The 17,512-nt window shown below is 43.2% G+C and overlaps 2 protein-coding genes across 2 annotated transcripts in view; both read left to right on the top strand.

The window, feature by feature from the left end:
• The first annotated feature begins 2,553 nt into the window (after nt 1–2,553).
• Nucleotides 2,554–9,922, top strand: LOC137259714 (ankyrin repeat domain-containing protein 50-like). Its single transcript, XM_067797304.1, has 4 exons — nt 2,554–3,121; nt 7,553–7,618; nt 7,992–8,078; nt 8,569–9,922. The coding sequence occupies exons 1-4, from the start codon at nt 2,587–2,589 to the stop codon at nt 9,774–9,776; spliced, it is 1,896 nt and encodes a 631-aa protein (XP_067653405.1). The 5' UTR covers nt 2,554–2,586; the 3' UTR covers nt 9,777–9,922.
• Nucleotides 9,923–15,851: 5,929 nt separating this feature from the next.
• LOC137259330 (selenocysteine insertion sequence-binding protein 2-like) overlaps nt 15,852–17,512 on the top strand; it is a 62,322-nt gene continuing 60,661 nt past the window's right edge. Inside the window, exon 1 of the mRNA XM_067797013.1 lies at nt 15,852–16,030. Within this exon, the coding sequence (XP_067653114.1) occupies nt 16,007–16,030 (24 nt within the window). The 5' untranslated portion in view covers nt 15,852–16,006. The remainder of the gene's footprint in view (nt 16,031–17,512) is intronic.

Raw genomic sequence — 17,512 nt, 5'->3', positions numbered from 1 at the left:
GACGAATTTGTCCATACACCATCTTGAAAGGGTAAATTCAAATTTATCTGCATGTTGTGCATATTGATGAAGAAATCTAAAACGATCTGTAACGACAGAACTTCTTAATTGTAAGGGGCGTTCCTGTATTAGATAAAAGTTTTCTAATCCCATTCGAAGTCACGGCATCAGAACAGACTTTCATTTTCTATTTGGGGGCCGTGGGGTAGCCAGTGATTAAAGTGTTCACTCGTCATGCCTAAGACCCTCATTCGATTCCCCATATAAAAACAATATATAAAGCCAATTTCTGGTTTCTCCCGCCCTGATATGGTTGGAATATATCTAAATATGGAAGAAAACCACTTACTCACTCACTCACTCACTCACTCATTCATTCTCGGGGCGGTCGGGTAGCCTAGTTGTTAAAGCGTTGACTCGTCACGCCGAAGATCCGGGTTCCAATCCCCACATGGGTACAGTGTTTCCCCACCGCGATGTTGCTGGAATATTGCTAAAAGCGACGCAAGACCAAACTCAGTCAGTCAGCAATCATTCTCTATTTCATGTACAATACGCAGTGATTGTTAATAAATTTACAGTTCACTCTCAAGACTTATCAGTCATAGGTAGTGTTCAACACAATTTCAACCTCAGGACTGACACGCCAGTCCTCAGTAATTGTTTAACAGTTTACAAGTCAAACGCTTACAGTTAGTGCTGAACTCCTGTCATATAACCAGTATGAATATATGTAACTTTGGACTCCGACCTCCCGAACACAAGCTAGAAGCATGGCACGGATAAGCGATGTAGATCTAAATAGAACATGAAGGCGAGGTTGTTCAAAGCTCAAGTGGAGAAACGTGCGATTTGCCAACACAAGTATATCAGCACGTATCGCTTGTCACATTTTATCTGCTATGCAGCCTTTAAAAACAGCGTGAGTGCGCAATAGTTGTTGTTGAAAAACTGTACATACTAGTATTTATCTCGTATGACCTCGACACCATGTAGTCTCAGTGGCCCAGCTTTGATTACAGAACAAGCTCCAGACTGAAAGTGTAATGTTGTGTATTTGATATGTAATGACGTGTGAGTGAGTGAGTGAGTGAGTGAGTGAGTGAGGTCCGCAGCGTTAACGATTAGACTAATGTTGTGTTTAAGAATGTGAGACGGCTGCTGATAAATGTGACTGCGTAATGCAGTGTTGAAGGCGTGAGGCAGTGATGCTGTGTTTTGAGTACTCAAGTTTTAGTTAAAGAGTAGGTGAATAACGCAGTGTTCAGTGAGAAATTCTAACTACGTTGCGTGAGTTATGCTTTGTTTTCAGTCAGTGAGCAATAAAGCGTTTGGGCAGTTATAGAGACGTTTGAAATAATCAGTACAACGTCGAGGAATAATATAACTGACGTTGTGTTTGATGACAAGTTAATAATTCAGCGCTAAGGAAACATGAGTGAGTGACACTGTGTTGGAACTTCGTAATGTTGTGTTTAATAAGTAAGTGAACAATACAGCGTTGAGTGAGTGAGTGAGTGAGTAACACTATGTTTGAACTCAGTAGTGAGTAAAGCAGCATTTTGGTAGTGAGTGAGGAAAGCAGCATTTAGGTAGTGTGTGAGTTAAGCAGAATTTAGGTATTGAGTGAGCTAAGCTGCATTTTTGTAGTGAGTGAGTAAAGCAACAACTAAGTAGTGAGTGAGTGAGTGAGTGAGTGAGTGAGAAGTAGCCCAGTGATGTTGTGTTGACATCAGAGTAGCCGTAAATAGCAAGTATTACCGGACAAAAGTAGAGATACCATTCAGACTCTCAGTATGTAAATGAGCCTCAACCTGCTGCTGAGTACAGGAGCTATACACTGGAATCATCACTGGTGTAGGCTTACTGTTAAAACTCCAGTATTCTACTACGCTTCTGTGTTCTTTCCTAAGTAGGGCTATGAAAGGTTCAAACATGGTGTTCGATGCAATCTCCCAATTTGACTTGACCTAAAAGTTTCCCGTCTCTTCTCAGTTGGACAACGGACTTGCTCCTGCCTGTGTTTATTACGAATGGAACCGATGGGGCAGGATGCACTCACCGCCTCGTGAACACCTGGTGTCAACGCTGATATGGATTCCTAAACACAAGCTTGTGATGCAGTTGACTCGTGCAATCGACCTCGTCTTGGCAGCGATTTCTTGTGAATAAAGATGTTGCTTTCATTGAAGAAACGTAATGGTATTAAATTTTCACCTGGTATTTTACGACACCGCCTTTCTGCCCCCTTTCTGCCAACTGGACTCAGCCCAGTAAAAGTACTAGAATCTGTACTTCACTCAGATAGTGTAACCACATGCGTTATAACATATTTGATATTACTTTAAGAGTGACAATACACCAGTCAGTGTTGTGATTGCTGGGTACATGACATTGGATATCCATCCCGATATTCTCAGGTAGGTATCCATGTCGGTTGTTGATGCCACGTGTACGCTCATTACTGGTGGAGTATGTGTTGACCTGAGCTGGCATTCTGCCAAACACTTGAGTCGGACTATATTAACCCCGTTCATCCAGCGCCTAGGGAGTCGTCTTCCTAGCTGCGTTCTTTACACCTGCACGATGAAGGCATCGACGTTTATGTTGTTCAGTCTGCTGCTGTGTGGAGTCAGCAACGTACAGGCTGCTCCCAGGCGTGAAACATTGGCCAGGCGTACGACATTGGCTAAACGTGTCAGACAGAACGAAATTGAGATCAGTCGATTGAGACTGACAATGTTGGAGAACTTTGAAGAGTTGGAATTGACACTAAAAGAAGAACTGACCAGAACATTCGTGCCTCCCTTAATAAAGAATCTAGTCCAACAAGCCATGGCCGACATCCTGGAAGAAGATTTTATCGGGAACATCCTCAGCGGACATGTTCTCGATGAAGTTCAAAGTCTCAAGGCCAATGTGCAGAATACAAAGACACAAGTTAAAGCACTGGCACAACAGCTGAAACAAGTACAACGGGAACGAGACATTTACAGAGATAGTCTTCGAAAACTACGGGGCAGGTTGACCAAAGACATCCGGGCTTTACAACTGCAGCTGAATCAGACTGCAGCTGACCTGCGTGATGCCAGAACCTCTGCCCATCCTAGAACTACAGCAGGTGAGAGTTTTAGCAACGATTAGTCGCTTAATTAACTTTCTCTCTCGGCATTCCAACCGAAGGACAAGAGCATAACATTATCATTTCGTTATGATTTAGTCAGTGTGTTCACACTCATACTGCATACGTTTCTTCCGTTTTTGCAACAATATGTGAGAGGTTAACTTTCTATGTGCTTGGTGGGAAACGTTCATTCCGAATATGTAGTTTTAAACTACCATTATTTCAATTACTAACTGACCTATCAAATGTGAACCCACAAACGATGTTCTTACAGGACATGTCAATATCGGGTTCACATGACATATCACGATAGGGTGTACTGAGAAAGGAATCATATATCCTTTGCTCATGCACCCTGGGCATGGAAATCAAATGTCGATTGGACAAATAGTTTATTTGGGTATCTGTACATTTAATGCTTATCTCAACCGAGATTGAATTTGACATTTGAACATAAGTTGAACACCAGGATATGTCAGTGGCGCATGTCCTGAATAGGTTTTATTGGACGTGTCGAAAACATAGGGCCTGGAGGGCATGTACACGGAGGGTAAACAGACAGTGGCAACAGAGGGCTTACATGGCATGTACACAGAGGGTAAACAGGTAGTGTCAAGAGAGGACTTACATGGCATGTACACAGGTAGTGTAAAGAGAGGGCTTACATGGCATGTACACAGAGGGTAAACAGGTAGTGTCAAGAGAGGGCTTAAATGACATGTACACAGAGGGTAAACAGGTAGTGTCAAGAGAGGGCTTACACGCCATGTACACAGAGGGTAAACAGGTAGTGTCAAGAGAGGACTTACATGGCATGTACACAGGTAGTGTCAAGAGAGGGCTTACATGGCATGTACACAGAGGGTAAACAGGTAGTGTCAAGAGAGGGCTTAAATGACATGTACACAGAGGGTAAACAGGTAGTGTCAAGAGAGGGCTTACACGCCATGTACACAGAGGGTAAACAGGTAGTGTCAAGAGAGGCCTTACATGGCATGTACACAGGTAGTGTCAAGAGAGGGCTTACATGGCATGTACACAGAGGGTAAACAGGTAGTGTCAAGAGAGGGCTTAAATGACATGTACACAGAGGGTAAACAGGTAGTGTCAAGAGAGGGCTTACACGCCATGTACACAGAGGGTAAACAGGTAGTGTCAAGAGAGGGCTTACACGCCATGTACACAGAGGGTAAACAGGTAGTGTCAAGAGAGGGCTTACATGGCATGTACACAGGTAGTGTCAAGAGAGGGCTTACATGGCATGTACACAGAGGGTAAACAGGTAGTGTCAAGAGAGGGCTTAAATGACATGTACACAGAGGGTAAACAGGTAGTGTCAAGAGAGGGCTTACATGGCATGTACACAGAGGGTAAACAGGTAGTGTCAACAGAGGGCTCACACGCCATGTACACAGAGGGTAAACAGGTAGTGTCAAGAGAGGGCTTACATGGCATGTTAACTTTAGGTAAAGCCAAAATGCTGCTTACACGGCATGTAACCTTTGGGTTATCGGGCGCTTACAAAGGCATGTCAACTCTAAGTTAACAGGTGATACAACATAGGGCTTGCAAAGGGATATCAACACTGGGTTAACAGGTAGTGTCAACATAGGGCTTACAAAGGCTTGTCAACTCTGGGTTAGAAGTGATGCCACTTCCACGACCAAATTATTACTCCTGTTCCTAGTATTTTAACTTGCTTTCAGTAAAATCGTCTATACCCTCTCGCCAAGAATCGACCTGTCATACCCAGTCAACTAAACGCCGCACGTTTTTTGTTTGCGTCATTATGATCTGACAAATCTCAGTATGGCAGAAACCTGAACTTTAGATTGAATGAAACCCTAAACAGATTATTTCTTCGCCTGTCCATAAAATGCCAGTATTCATGGAATGTCCTGATAGAGTCTCGTTTTCTACTGCCCTTCCATGACTGACACCACACCAAGTAGTTCTTCAACAGTGGAAGGAGGGTACCCGGGGTGTCAGTCGGGGCAAACTGCAAGCTGGGTAAAACGTTTTGGTTTTTTAATGACTTCACTAATTACCATGCAACTGCAGATGTATATATTCTGGAATCTTCTGAAACATATCACCGTGTTAAAAACACTAGCTATTGGGTGATAGTGATGTGCAGGTTAAAGTCACAAAACGGTGTTTTACTTTCATCACGTAATAATCCTGGCATGCAATAACAGGCAACTGATGAAGACCGTGGTATTCTGAATAGGCGGACAACTTATGGATACGGTATCTGAACATAAATGTTTCAATATGTATTTCACACCTAGACTGGGTTGAGGAATATCTTCTTTGACTGACATTCTAGAAGATGAGGCGATGAAGAATCAAGGCAGTCCTTATTGATATACAACTTAACAACATAAAACTGTCGTCATTCCGGGGATACCTGCAGTCTACACTAAGCTCTTCAGGATCGGAAAACCACACCTTGTCTCTCAAGATTATATGTCAGTGTTATGGACTCAATGTAAGAACGTCAGTGTGCTTGTTTGACAGACTGATGGCAGCTATTTACATCTAAGGATCTAACGTCTGATGATATCCACACACAGCGTGTATTGAAAGGGGGCATTTAAATGCCTTTGTAAACAGGTACTGGGAGGTTTGTGAACAATTGGTGAATTACTGGTTTAGGAAAGTAGACGACATGTTTATACAATAGTTGTCCATGTCATGCCATAGGAAGTACAGCATTTGTTGTGATATGTTGCTTTCATCTGACAAAATCGAAGGTAAACACGGGTCGGTTAGAAATATTTCCACACCCGGAGTTGTTGATCAGTACAAGCAGTTGAGCGCCAAACGTTAACATGCTCCTAACCTGACACGTCACAATGACGTCATAGCTTATGGCTTTGAGTTCTTGACGTCGCCAGTCAAGGCAGTACACTGACGGGAGACGCGTCGACGTGTTAGGGCGTTATTAGTGGGTAAGTTCTCATTTTTCTGACTTTAAACTGATTTGGGAAACTATGTGAAATAGTGTAAATGTATATTGTACGACAGGTGTGAAGCAATATGAATATTGTGGGAACAGTGTTTGCTTCAAAAGATGTTTACACACAGACGTTTGTTTACCCTGTCACAGGCGGGGATGAAGGAAGGTCAAGGTAAATAACGCAGCGTTTCACCTGGTAGACGTGTTATAACATAACTGATCAAATTATGTGCAAGTGTTATCCTTTGACCTGAAACCACTTAGAACTCTCATGGATTAAGACTTTATGAGATTATTTTCAATCTGTCCTGTCAAGTGTCTATTTTTAAAACCTCCGAGGTAGTCGCAGTTATTTTTATACCAAAAGACAGGAAATTAATTCTAATAGCCGTACACAGATCAAGGACCACGGGAGCGCAATTCTCGCACAACATTTTTCACTTTTCAAACCTTACGAAAATGTGCGCCTGGAAAAAAATATTCGGCATGCAGCGGGTTAAACGTGCATTCTAACACCAAATCTTTAAGTGGAACACATGCATTTCTACAACATCTTAAAAACATGCCGTGGAATGTAGATTATGAAAGTGCGCATATGCTATACTATCGTGATTTCTTGTTGAAACAGACAGAATGTTAATCACTCAGAGAGTCGATATTTCGATCTTTACCAGTACACAGTGCCACGTACATACTATATGTTTGTCAAAGCTCATTGCTTCCAGTAACATGTACGGTTGTGTCAGCTGCAGTTTCCCCCTGAGACAGTACTGTGAAATTCGTGAGAATTGCATTGTCGCCATCGCTGGGTATTCTGACATTTTGTGTGTGCTTAACAGAGTTTACCTGACACTAGATATAAAGTGTGTTGTACAAATATTAAGTCAAGTGGCGAAATTGCATTATCACTGGCTCGTGTCGTTTGCTGTTGTTTTACTATGTAGTGACTAATTTATGCATTTTGTATCAATATGTAAAGGAAAAGCATCGTTGAGTTTCAGCAACGGTTAATGAAAGTAGTCATTGCATGAAGAGGAATTATGAATAGGTACAGGTGTAGATGTTTTCGTTTGTTTCCCTATTGTTGATGTATATATTTCAAAACAAAATAACAATCTATATTTGTATTCATTCAATGTTTTCATTTAAACTACATTTGACCAAAGAGGACCATCTCAGCTGTTAACACACAGTCAGTGTATCGCGTGTTTTCCGATTCAAACTATAAAAATGAGTCTAGATTTTCTTTGTTTCTGGCACTGACAAACGGTCCAGCTGAAGATGCAGGTAACTGAAACCATCAGAAGCAAACCGTAATTTATTTAATGCCCCTGCTATGACAGATGTATTTGGAATTTATTCACACAAAATGTTAAAACACAAAACATTTGTGGAAAGAGAAAACTGAGACCAGTAGATATAATGCTATGTGCTGCATATAGTTTTCTGAACATTTCCTGTTTCAGCCTCGACTGACCCGAGTCACACGGTTCCGCCAGTGACAGTGTCGACACAAGGCTCTGATCGACATGGTAGGTGGGAAAGCTCAGTCCTTAACTCCACCAGCATTTACCACCCTGATGTATATACCAGTGGAGATTCTGGCTTGAGGGATGAGTCTCACCTGTAGTATCGATGGACGTTCATGTTGTCAATCACAGGATTTCAAACTGTAAAAAATAAATTTAGGAAGTGTTTTCTCATGCATAGACACGCAATCTCGATGGAGAACTTTCGCAGTGAAATTGAACGATGTGTATTAAACACTTCTTCCATAAGATATATATTTAGAATTTAATCAAATTTACTATTGAAAAGCAAAACATATATTGAAAGGCGAAATCTGAGGCCAGTAGTACAAATGCTTATGTAACTGTTCTCTGAACCTCATATTCCCTGTTTCAGACTCAACGACTGACACGAGTGAGGATCCGACACTGAGCAGCACAGTTCCACCAGCGCCAGAGACGACACGAGACCCTGATGCACTCGGTAGGTGGGAAAACCCAACAGGCAGGAAGCTCAGTGATGTCCATCAACGTTCATGTTGTCAGTCACAGGATTTCATGAACAAGATATTTATGCTGAGGTCGCCATCAGACAGCTGGAAAACTGCAGAGTGTGGCCTTAAACAAGAAACAAAACACTGTGACATAAATCAACGTTATATCGTGTTACCCATAAGACCAAATAACAGTTGTACCGACATTATCAACTTGTAAAGTTCAACACACATTAACAGTGTCCAGCCGAACACAAGATAATGCTACAACTTCTGGTTCTAACAGAATGTTGTGTATTAAACACGCCATCTTTAATTCCAGAAGCCACATGTTGACATTCCCGTCATGTTGGATTGTTGTCAGCCATGATGGAATTGTTTAAATATTGTAGCAATGTCCGAGTCACGTATCAACATGATGACAACATTGTAGATGTGAGACAAATATGTCTGGTGTACATTGTTTACTTTGTGTTTCAGCGACTCCATCACCAGCAACAGGCCGCGACCTCTACGACGCCAGCAAGGACGGTGACCTGGGGAGAGTGAAGCGGATCCTGTCAGCGGGTCACGTTGACATCAACTACAGAGGAGGAAGGTACAGCAGGACACCGGTGATGGCGGCAGCAGTGAATGGACACAGGGACGTGGTGGAGTTCCTGGTGGGAAGAGGGGCTGATGTGTCACTGGTGGACAGGGGCGGTAACAACGTCCTTCACTACGCCTGTGATGGTGGAGACGTGGAGATGGTGAAGCTGATCCTGGACCTGGACGTGGTTGACGTCAACTATAGAGGACATTACAGCAGGACACCGGTGATGGCGGCAGCAGTGAATGGACACTGGGACGTGGTGGAGTTCCTGGTGGGAAGAGGGGCTGATGTGTCACTGGTGGACAGGGGCGGTAACAACGTCCTTCACTACGCCTGTTATAATGGAGACGTGGAGACGGTGAAGCTGATCCTGGACCTGGACGTGGTTGACGTCAACTATAGAGGACATTACAGCAGGACACCGGTGATGGCGGCAGCACTAAATGGACACAGGGACGTGGTGGAGTTCCTGGTGGGAAGAGGGGCTGATGTGTCACTGGTGGACGGGGGCGGTGACAACATCCTTCACTACGCCTGTTATAATGGAGACGTGGAGATGGTGAAGCTGATCCTGGACCTGGACGTGGTTGACGTCAACTATAGAGGACATTACAGCAGGACACCGGTGATGGCGGCAGCAGTGAATGGACACTGGGACGTGGTGGAGTTCCTGGTGGGTAGAGGGGCTGATGTGTCACTGGTGGACAGGGTCGGTGACAACATCCTTCACTACGCCTGTGATGGTGGAGACGTGGAGACGGTGAAGCTGATCCTGGACCTGGACGTGGTTGACGTCAACTATAGAGGACATTACAGCAGGACACCGGTGATGGCGGCAGCAGTGAATGGACACTGGGACGTGGTGGAGTTCCTGGTGGGTAGAGGGGCTGATGTGTCACTGGTGGACAGGGTCGGTGACAACATCCTTCACTACGCCTGTGATGGTGGAGACGTGGAGATGGTGAAGCTGATCCTGGACCTGGACGTGGTTGACGTCAACGCCAGGAACAACAACGGGTACACAGCGGCCGACATAGCGAGACGCAGGAGACATCAGCGAGTGTTGGATCTCCTGGTGTCACGTGGTGCACACTGACGTCGGTGTTAGTGTAGACACAGACGGAGCGCATGTCGTTACTGACACCGACGTAGTGTGTACCGTTCACGTAGTCGTGTGTCACAATTCAAGTGATTTCCTTTTTTCTTTCTGAATATAAATAAACTTTGTTGAATGTATTTTCAGACATTTTGTCATGTTTTGTGTTTGGAATCTCTCAGGATCAGGAAAGTAAATCGTCACGGTGAGTGATTGTACGTAAACGTTGCCCGTCTTAATATATTTCTGTGTTAATTTTATTAAGTTTGTTCAGAGAATATCGAGAATTGTGAAACAGACAACAACAAACTGTTTGTTTACATGTCGCTGCACTCTGTGACCTCAGACTGAGCCGAGGTTCACCCAGCTGACGTGGCGCCATTTCTACAGTGACAGTGACGTCACACTGCTGGTGACGTCACAATCACACACTGAGGTGTCTGACCGTCTTCTCAGACAGATAGGAGAGAGCGGCGCAATGCTGGCTTTATGCCAGACAACACCAATGGTATTTGTCAGATACCATGTGGTCGATATCACTCAACAAAGCAAAGTGGATATGGGTAGCTGATTACTGAGATTTTACACTTTTAGCGCCAAAGGGAAATGTACCCGTTTTGGATGCAAGACGGACAAATACTTCCACCAGTTCTCTGATACGTGATCTAATATGCTGTATTTAGGGAAAGCCCAATTGTTGAAATATACCGTAAGAATTATGTAAACCGTAACTCTTGCCATTTTTGACTCATGAAGAGTTCGCTATTCGCGGCATCGTTTACTGTATGTTGTACGTATAAATATCGGATATTTAACAGTTGAACTCAGTTTGAGACATTAGTCTACTAGTGATCAATGGCATATGTTCTTGTGTTCAAGTAGGAACTTAAAAATTCAAAACATTTTGAGTGAGTGAATGAGTTTAGTTTAGTTTTACGCCGAATTCAGCAATATTCGAGCTACATGGCGGCGGTCTGTAAATAATCGAATCTGGACCAGACAATCCAGAGATCAACAACAAGAGCATCGATCTGAGCAACTGGGAACCGATGACATGTCTCAACCAATCAGCGAGCCTGACCACCCTATCCCGTTAGTCCCCTCTTACGACAAGCATAGTCGCCGTTTATGGCAAGAACGGGTTGCAGAAGGCCAATTCTACCTCGGGAATTTTCGAAACGTGATTTGGGGCCTGCCTTTTAGAATCCCTCACCAAATAAATCCACGTGAAATCAATCATAATATGCACTGGCGCCCACTGCAGGTCAGACAATCCCTTAATTAAGCCCAGTCTGTAACATGGAAAGGTGCATCACAGAAATACGGCGACATGATAAGAAACCGGACAATTGAGCACTCATCAATCAATATCTCGTATTTTAAAGGTCTCATGAGTATGAAAAGCTTTGTCCATATTTCCGATGTGCGTGGGAGGCATCATAGCTGCTCGACTCTGACATATATTTGGAAGTATGTCCTAAATATATAAGGTATAGGATGGTGTGACAATAAAATGGCGGCCATGCTCGCCTCGGCTCGTTTTCGGTCTGACAAACGCTTCTGTCGCTTTGATCGTTGAAGAAACTACACAATTTATACTCCGTTGACCTCTGTCGAATATCATGTGTATCACTAACCTGATGATTTTATTTCCATTTAAGGCTTTCAAACATTTTACCATCCATTCTCGGACGAAGTCAGGACATTTGCCCGGATGTAAACAAATCTAAGGCTACAAAGCAGCACTTTTTATGTTATCAAGAAATTGTGATTTTGTATGACAGTTACTGGGAATATGTAAGAATATGTTGAGAATATTTGTGATAATACAGACATTATAGATTGCTTTTCGTGGTAATAACCAAGATCAACATAAACATTATTCCTAATATCTATGTCATTTTCCTTTATATGGTGTTCTCTTGTACTTCGTAAGAATAATTATCATAAGACTTTTGTGTTGAATAATCCGTTTCCTCTTCTATATAATATTTATGTGTAATCTTGCCACAACGCATGTGCCTGCTACAATGCAGGCGTGGCGTTAGCTTTGCTTCAATGATGTACAGAGGAATAAGTATATGGATATATATTAGTAACTGTATCCCTATAAGTCTAGATATGTTGACACCACATGCCATCGGCTTTACTTCACACCTCTACATAATATATAAAGTATATTTAAACTTATTCCCCCAGAGTCATGTGCTTTTGAGTGTGTGGTGAATGGGCCTTGGCTGAAGCAAGACGCTGACCCCCACACGTCTATTTGCTAACTGTGCCATTTATCAGTGATCAGCTGTTTTTAAACTGACTTAGCATTTTTTTAATGGAGACTTGTTTATAAAGAACAGATTTGTGTCACTCCAAATTCCATTCCTAAATTCATTTCAAAATGCATTCCATACTTCACATTATGCCAGCTAGGGGAGTACAATTGATTGCGCGCAGGACGTCCACGGGTTGAATACATATCAGTTTACATGAACGTGATTTGGATGAGTGGAAGATTATGCCCAAACTACAAGTAAACTTAATAACTTTTTTTTAAAATCAATGAAATATATGTTTTGGTCCATGGAAATATGATATGCCACCACATCGCCCCTCTGCTGGTCCATCATCATAAAAGCCAGGACGACCATGGCGAATGTGAGGTAGATTTGCTAGCATTGGCGTGGCACGTGCGTGTCTGATTCTTAATTCGCTATTTACCGACGTTTCCAGTCTGTTCATTACTGCTGATCATGTATTTATATAAAGCGGAGACGATCGTCATCATCATCATCATCATCATCATCATCATCACCATGTCTGCACCTGTGTGTGCAAGACAAGGCTTTCCTTGATGTAGAGACTGAAGGTGTTTAATACGATTGTATACATCTGACCTGTCGTATCAACGAGCGCAGAGCTGGAAGGTGTACTGTTTAACACATTTCATCGATCACAATGTTCTGTTACACGGCATCTATAGCTACCGCCAAATAAAAAATCTTGAGTTAGACTGACGGGTACTAGTTTCCTCTAAACTGTTTAACATGACTAGCTATTCTCAACGTCTTCAATTGACGACAGGTGTGTGCAGTGACTTACACCTTCAGGAAGTACCAGTCTAAGTAAACCTAATCTCAATGTATTTCGTTGCACTCAACCATTGACTTTCATTTAGTATATCCTCAGTCTAAGTAAACTTATATCCTCACTACTGAGTGTAACAAAACCTATTAGAAGGTCGCGTCAGGTAACCTTTGAGGGGCCAATGACCGTCCAATCAAACGCGAGACGGTTAAATAGATTTAACCAACCAGACAACGGCAACTATTTAGGGATCGGAGGGACTTCGACTGACACAGTTCACTGACACAGATCTCTCCACAAACAAAAATCAGCATATAACACAGTTATTTGACCTGCAGTATAAACGCTTTGGGGTTTCTGTTGACATGGTTACCATTAGCTTTAATATTTCCGCAAGGTAACATCCTATTTTCAGCGTCTGTCATGGTTGTCATGGTTGTACGTACACCATGTGCATCACCGGGAAGCGAGCGTACGCTGAATAGATTTCGGAATCGTTCGGGTACGAACCTTTTCGAGATGAAAAGTTCAAAAGGTATGTGCGAATGAGCACTTTCGCGATTTGATAAGCTGTGTTCTGATCGGTCAATCTGAAAGGTTACCTGACGCGACCTCCAATAAGGTTTTGTTAGACTCAGTAGTGAGAATATAAGTTTACTTAGACTGAGGAAATACTAAATGAAAGTCACCGGGTTGTGACACTACGTTACCTGATAGTTCTAGACTGTGACCAGAGTGTGACCTGGCTGGTTACTTGGTGACAGTGTGTGACCTGACCGGTTGTGTGGTGACAGTGTGTGACCTGACTGGTTGGGTGGTGACAGTGTGTGACCTGACCGGTTGTGTGGTGACAGTGTGTGACCTGGTTGGTTACTTGGTGACAGTGTGTGACCTGACTAGTTGTGTGGTGAGAGTGTGTGATCTGACTGGTTGGGTGGTGAGAGTGTGTGACCTGCTTTGTTGGTTGTGACAGTGTGTGACCTGCTTGGTTTGATGTTGACAGTGTGTGACCTGACTAGTTGGGTGGTGACAGTGTGTAACCTGACTGGTTGGGTAGTGACAGTGTGTGACCTGCTTTTTTGGTTATGACAGTGTCAGACCTGCTTGGTTTGATGTTGACAGTGTGTGACCTGACTGGTTGCGTAGTGACAGTGTGTGACCTGACTGGTTGGGTAGTGACAGTGTGTGACCTGCTTTGTTGGTTATGACAGTGTGTGACCTGACTGGTTGGGTAGTGACAGTGTGTGACCTGACCGGTTGGATGGTGACAGTGCGTGACCTGATCTGTTGGGTGGTGACAGTGTGTGACCTGACTGGTTGGGTAGTGACAGTGTGTGACCTGCTTTGTTGGTTATGACAGTGTGTGACCTGACTGGTTGGGTAGTGACAGTGTGTGACCTGACCGGTTGGATGGTGACAGTGCGTGACCTGATCTGTTGGGTGGTGACAGTGTGTGATCTGACTGGTTGGGTAGTGACAGTGTGTGACCTGCTTTGTTGGTTATGACAGTGTGTGACCTGCTTGGTTTGATGGTGACAGTGCGTGACCTGATCTGTTGGGTGGTGACAGTGTGTGACCTGACTGGTTGGGTAGTGATAGTGTGTGACCTGCTTTGTTGGTTATGACAGTACGTGACCTGACTGGTTGGGTGGTGACAGTGTGTGACCTGACTGGTTGGATGGTGACAGTGTGTGACCTGACTGGTTGGATGGTGACAGTGTGTGACCTGACTGGTTGGGTGGTGACAGTGTGTGACCTGACTGGTTGGGTAGTGACAGTGTGTGACCTGCTTTGTTGGTTATGACAGTGTGTGACCTGCTTGGTTTGATGTTGACAGTGTGTGACAAACTGGTAGGGTAGTGGCAGCGTGTGACCTGATTGGTTGGATAGTGACAGTGTATCCCCTAAATGTTTGGGTGTGACAGTGTGTGACGTAACGAAATGGGTAGTGACAGTTTGTGACCTGACTGTTTGGGTGGTGACAGTGTGTCTCCTGCTTTGTTGGTTATGACAAAGCGTGAACTGCCTGGTTTGCTGTTGACAGTGTGTGACCAAACTGGTAGGGTGGTGACTGCGTGTGACGTAACGGGCTGGGTAGTGACAGTGTGTGACGTAACGGATTGGATTCTGAAAGTGGGTGAGCAAACTGGTAGGGTGGTGACTGCGTGTGACGTAACGGGCTGGGTAGTGACAGTGTGTGACGTAACGGATTGGATTCTGAAAGTGGGTGAGCAAACTGGTAGGGTGGTGACTGCGTGTGACGTAACGGGCTGGGTAGTGACAGTGTGTGACGTAACGGATTGGATTCTGAAAGTGGGTGAGCAAACTGGTAGGGTGGTGACTGCGTGTGACGTAACGGGCTGGGTAGTGACAGTGTGTGACGTAACGGATTGGATTCTGAAAGTGGGTGAGCAAACTGGTAGGGTGGTGACTGCGTGTGACGTAACGGGCTGGGTAGTGACAGTGTGTGACGTAACGGATTGGATTCTGAAAGTGGGTGAGCAAACTGAGCCCACGTATTATTTATCATGGGAATGGGTAAATATGTAAACATTCTGGATGACAATTCACCCTCGTTTCTTTTTGTGGAATCACTCTCTTTGAAACACAATCACCTCAACATAAGTTTCTTCACCAAAGTCTAAACACAAACACACACTTCCACACTCCTGACTCTGAGGGTGCGGGTTCGAATCCCGGATGGGACTCAACCGAAAAAAGTACTAGAATTTGTACTTTACTAAGAAATTGAAATCCCAAATATGACATATGAAACACACACGAGCACCCACTACACTGTCAAAGAGAAATAACAATCTGATTCAAAAACGTGCAGAAATGAATCAAAACGTTCTACGTTATTTCATCTAGCTTCCAGCACAATATTAGCTTTCGGACATTTCAGAATTAATGTCAACATTGCTTTCTTCTTCTCGTGACACGGAACAACGTTTGTAGTTGTTAGGGAAAACGTATCAGTTTTTGACAGATATGAATTGCCTCCCCTTCAGCTATCACGTGACAGGGCAATGCACTTCCGGTAAATATTGTGAAATGTGTTCGATAACATTCTCCAAAATAAGGATTATATAAAAAATGATGCCGATACATTACTGCTACTTCATGAAACAGAAAGGAAATATACTGAAATGACCGAGTCATCAAACGTCCAGGTGAGATATGCGTTCAACATTCAACGGTAACCTACATTCCAGTGGGTAATAGCTCTCCCAGTGCCAATAACATTGCCGGCATGGGCGGGGCCATCAGCTCACACACATCGACTACTCATAGCTCTTTTCGCAATTAATCTCTTAAAACTGGACATATCGTGGCAAACTGTTATGTGAACAGTGAACATCACATGATCAGTGCACCAGGTAACATGATTTCTGAGCGGGGTCAGGTTACGGGAGATTGGGAGCCCAGTGCTGGCAGTAGACTCCTGAAAGAAACTAATCATGGACAATGTTTCTCACAAACAGTGATCTAGATGTTGATAATGTTTCAATAGCACGATTTGTGAAATTAATGCAACCCAGATGGTTTGTATTAAATGTGTGTAATCTCAAAGATTATGAAACTCATCAGAAAAGAAGAACGCTATACGAACAGGATACGTCAAGTGTGGAATGAACCCTGGAATATTTTGGCAATGTGTGAAATCAGTCTGTAGTTAAGGTGTTTAACGGGATTCACGATTAACAGCTTAATAATAAGGGTGTGGGCAGTGTTGGCTTTGAATGACATAATTGTAGCTTACGAAGAAACAAATTACCCAAGTCCTATGCCATATGCAATCATATGCAATCCGATATATTTAAAGCTTAAATGCAACCAAAAAGTAAACGTAATTAAAGCACAATTATCTTTTTTTGAAGAGATATAATATGCATAACTAATTATGAAAAATAAATTTAGGTGTACAGTCGCAAATCAAAAGTGCAATAGTTTGTACCTGGGTTTACTTTGCTCCAACTCCAAGCAAAGCACCCGAGATACCGAACTCAGTCAGAACGGGTAGGCAAGCACTCAAGTGTAGCAAAGATTTTCATTGACTGGTTTCTTTGCTGGTATCCTCTGGGCCCTATGTTTAAAGCCTGATAAGTGTTAAGTTCAAACTGCATGTGGTCAGTGACTTAAGGTGTGTATTGCACATTGTTCTTAGCACTAGCAGACTCATAGACATCAATAAAACAGACGTTGAGTTTTGTCTGTGACAGGGGCTGCTTATTACAATCCACACATTTTTCATATAACAGGTAGATTGTTTATTTTTTTTGTGTACACAACCAAAATCAGACTACTTCTGCTCGAGACCTTATGAAACGGGCATCCCACTTCAAGTTGCGCAAACCTATTCACTGCAAATGTGCTATATGCACATTACAGCATAGCTGGGGTGAAATTAGTAAATCATTTGAACTCCGATTTCAGGGTAGGGGGTTTCATCACATTATATTATAACTTTGTAAGCTGAATTTCCATTTTTCATTATTTGTTGCTCTATGTCCACACAGAAAGGTATCAGAATCTGCAGAGTTGTGTTTAGCATTTCATGTAAGCTTTAAAAGAAAACCCAAACAAATAACATTCACCCTTGTTTCAATTTCGTTAGTTCTGTTGTATCTGTAGAACATAAACTCAGTACCTGT

Source organism: Haliotis asinina, chromosome 13 (genome assembly GCF_037392515.1).
Source record: "Haliotis asinina isolate JCU_RB_2024 chromosome 13, JCU_Hal_asi_v2, whole genome shotgun sequence".
Taxonomy (NCBI): domain Eukaryota; kingdom Metazoa; phylum Mollusca; class Gastropoda; order Lepetellida; family Haliotidae; genus Haliotis; species Haliotis asinina.
The sequence above is the reverse complement of the archived record's forward strand: the minus strand, read 5'-3'. Positions and strand labels throughout refer to the sequence as shown.